General features: G+C 25.2%; 1 protein-coding gene across 1 annotated transcript; it reads left to right on the top strand.

The window, feature by feature from the left end:
* Positions 1-1,440: 1,440 nt before the first annotated feature.
* On the top strand, positions 1,441-2,054 carry LOC119608562 (hematopoietically-expressed homeobox protein hhex; the record flags this gene model as incomplete). Its single annotated transcript, XM_037963024.1, has 1 exon — positions 1,441-2,054. A coding segment is annotated over one exon (491 nt), but the record flags the coding sequence as incomplete, so codon positions are not given.
* Between the last annotated feature and the right edge of the window lie 587 nt (positions 2,055-2,641).

Genomic DNA, 2,641 nt, shown 5'->3' with positions numbered 1-2,641 from the left:
AAATAAGTTTTTAACACCTTGAAAATGATTCTTTTAGAGATAACTACTAACTAATGCAATTTTTATTTAAAAATTAATAAATTTTATAAATTAGTTTAAAAAAATATACAAATTGCAGCGTTATTATTTACATATGGCAATACCCTTTTATAAACCGCAATGTAAACAATAAATTTGTTATTGTAACTCAGAGGAAGAGAATGTAAACAAAGCTGAGTAATTGCAATGTCATCTATTGTAAAACAAATAAGCATAGAAATTCTTAAAAATTTAACTAAAAATCTTCAAAATTTGTTCAAAATTATGGGAATTTTTGACAAATTGCATAATCATTGTTAATTCTAAAAGAATTTCTTTTAAATTCCTAAATAATCGATTATTTTTCGACAAATTACATACAGCAAACAGAGTCCACAATTAATGCAATTTCAAAAAATTTTATCTTCACAAACAAGGAAATGACGATTAAACGTTTAAATTAATAAAACAAAAGTATTTAATTAACAAAAAACTGTTATTAAAAACGATTAATAGTCATTGGTTTATGTCCATTAAAATGATAACATTTTCGTCGTAAAAAAATAGATAACACAGAAAAGGTGTTAAAAACACATTATTAATGATAATAACTAAATTAACTTAATTTTAAATAATTATTAAAAAAAATTTATTAAAAACAGGCAACTCATTGCAAATTGTTATCTACACAAAAATGGGGAATAACTTTTATTAAAATAGCATTTAAATTTATATTAAACATCATTAATTGATAATAAATTTAATTAACATTATGACAGTTAATACATATCTATAGCAGAAAAAAAAAACACACGCACAAATTCCCGCATAATAAATTAAATAATTAAATGTTTAGACAGTCATGTGTTATATATTGAAAGAAATATCAATTTACCAATAATAATTTTCTATTTCTATTTTATTTTGGTATTTTAATAAGCCATTATTTCAAGTGTTTCTTTTCATTAATAAACCAATAAACATCAGTATTGGCAACAATATCAATTGTTTTTGTTCTCTCTATCTCCCTCACTCTTTTATTATTTTAATAAAGCAATATAAAGAAACCCACTTGTTTATGCTTAACTCATTCTCTATCTCTCTTTAGCTGTTTATTTTAAAGGGGGCGTGTGTATGTATATTCAAGAATAATAACCAATCAAATGTCATCATTAGATAAACAACATTGGGTAAAAAAAGCATGGTTGCAATTTAAAGTACTTTTTGTTATTTAGTAAATAGAAAAAGGAGTTTTAGTGATAACAAGCAAGATTTTTATAAGAAATTTACGCAAATTTAAAGAAATGATTAAACATATCATATTTATATAAAAATAATACTTAAATTAATAAAACTAATTACTCAAAATTATTTTTTATAAAGATTTAATGTATATTTTTCTTGTTTTTCTTATATTTCCAGCCTATCCGACAAATGCCTCAGCCGCTGCTGCCCTATACTGTAATGCCGCCTATCCCGGTTTCTATATGCCTGGTTTTGGTGTAAAACGTAAAGGTGGACAAATACGTTTTACCTCACAACAAACTAAAAATCTCGAAAATCGTTTTAACTCCTTCAAATATCTATCGCCCGAAGAACGTAGACATTTGGCTCTACAACTTAAGCTAACCGATCGTCAAGTGAAAACATGGTTTCAAAATCGTCGAGCTAAATGGCGTCGTGCTAATCAGGCAAAACGTTCTTCCCACTATTTACACACTACAGCACAGGCACATAACAATCAACGTAGTGTTATTAAATCAAATCATATAACAAATAATAATAACAATAATAGTAGTGGTATTCAAACGTTGAGTCAGGAGGATAAACAATTCCTGTCGGAAAATGATGAAAGTGATGGCGAGAGTGAGGATGAAGATATTTATGTGCAGGATAGACCAAGATCGGAATAAGGGAAGGAGTAATTAAAATTTTAACGTAAATTTAACCAAAGATATCAGTTAACTAAAGTATTTAAGAGCATTTATTAGCGTTAAGTTCTATTAAGTAAGAGTTTAGTTTTAATTTTATGTAAATAGTGCGAATTTTAAATAATTTATAAAATAAAGTGATGTTTATTATTAAGAAAAACTAAAAAATGTTTTGATTTACAATATGTTATGATTTTAACACAAATCTTGTCAATTTTCTACCTCCAGACTAAGTTTATAACAGAACTGTTCTTCATAAACATTATTTTTCAGAATGGTTAAAAATCGGAGAACTATCGTTCCATAAATCATTCCCACATATAAAATTTAAGAAAGTTTCTAATAAAACTGTTCTCCATAAACGTTGTTTTTCAGAATGGTAAAAAATGTGAGAATTATCGTTCCATAAATCGTTTCCACTTATAAAATTTAATTTGTTTTCTTATTTTTCGGAGTATTTTTAAAAAATAGAACCTGCAAATCTGACGATATTAAAATAAACTAGAAATAATTTTATTTTTAAATTTTTCAAAACTTGTAAGTTTCAAAAAGAAAAATGTAAATGCTTTACAAGTTTCTAACACAGAAAATCGAATTAATCCCAAAAAAATCCTACTGAGATTGAAAATTGTAGTTTTTAGTTGTTTCTTTATTTGAAAACTTATTTAACAAATAATGAAAATTTTCGTTTT

Source organism: Lucilia sericata, unplaced genomic scaffold (genome assembly GCF_015586225.1).
Source record: "Lucilia sericata isolate MDLA Ls3-8-SP2 unplaced genomic scaffold, ASM1558622v1 Contig000850F_arrow, whole genome shotgun sequence".
In the NCBI taxonomy this organism is placed as follows: Eukaryota; Metazoa; Arthropoda; class Insecta; order Diptera; family Calliphoridae; genus Lucilia; species Lucilia sericata.
This window is presented reverse-complemented; position numbering and strand designations above follow the sequence as displayed.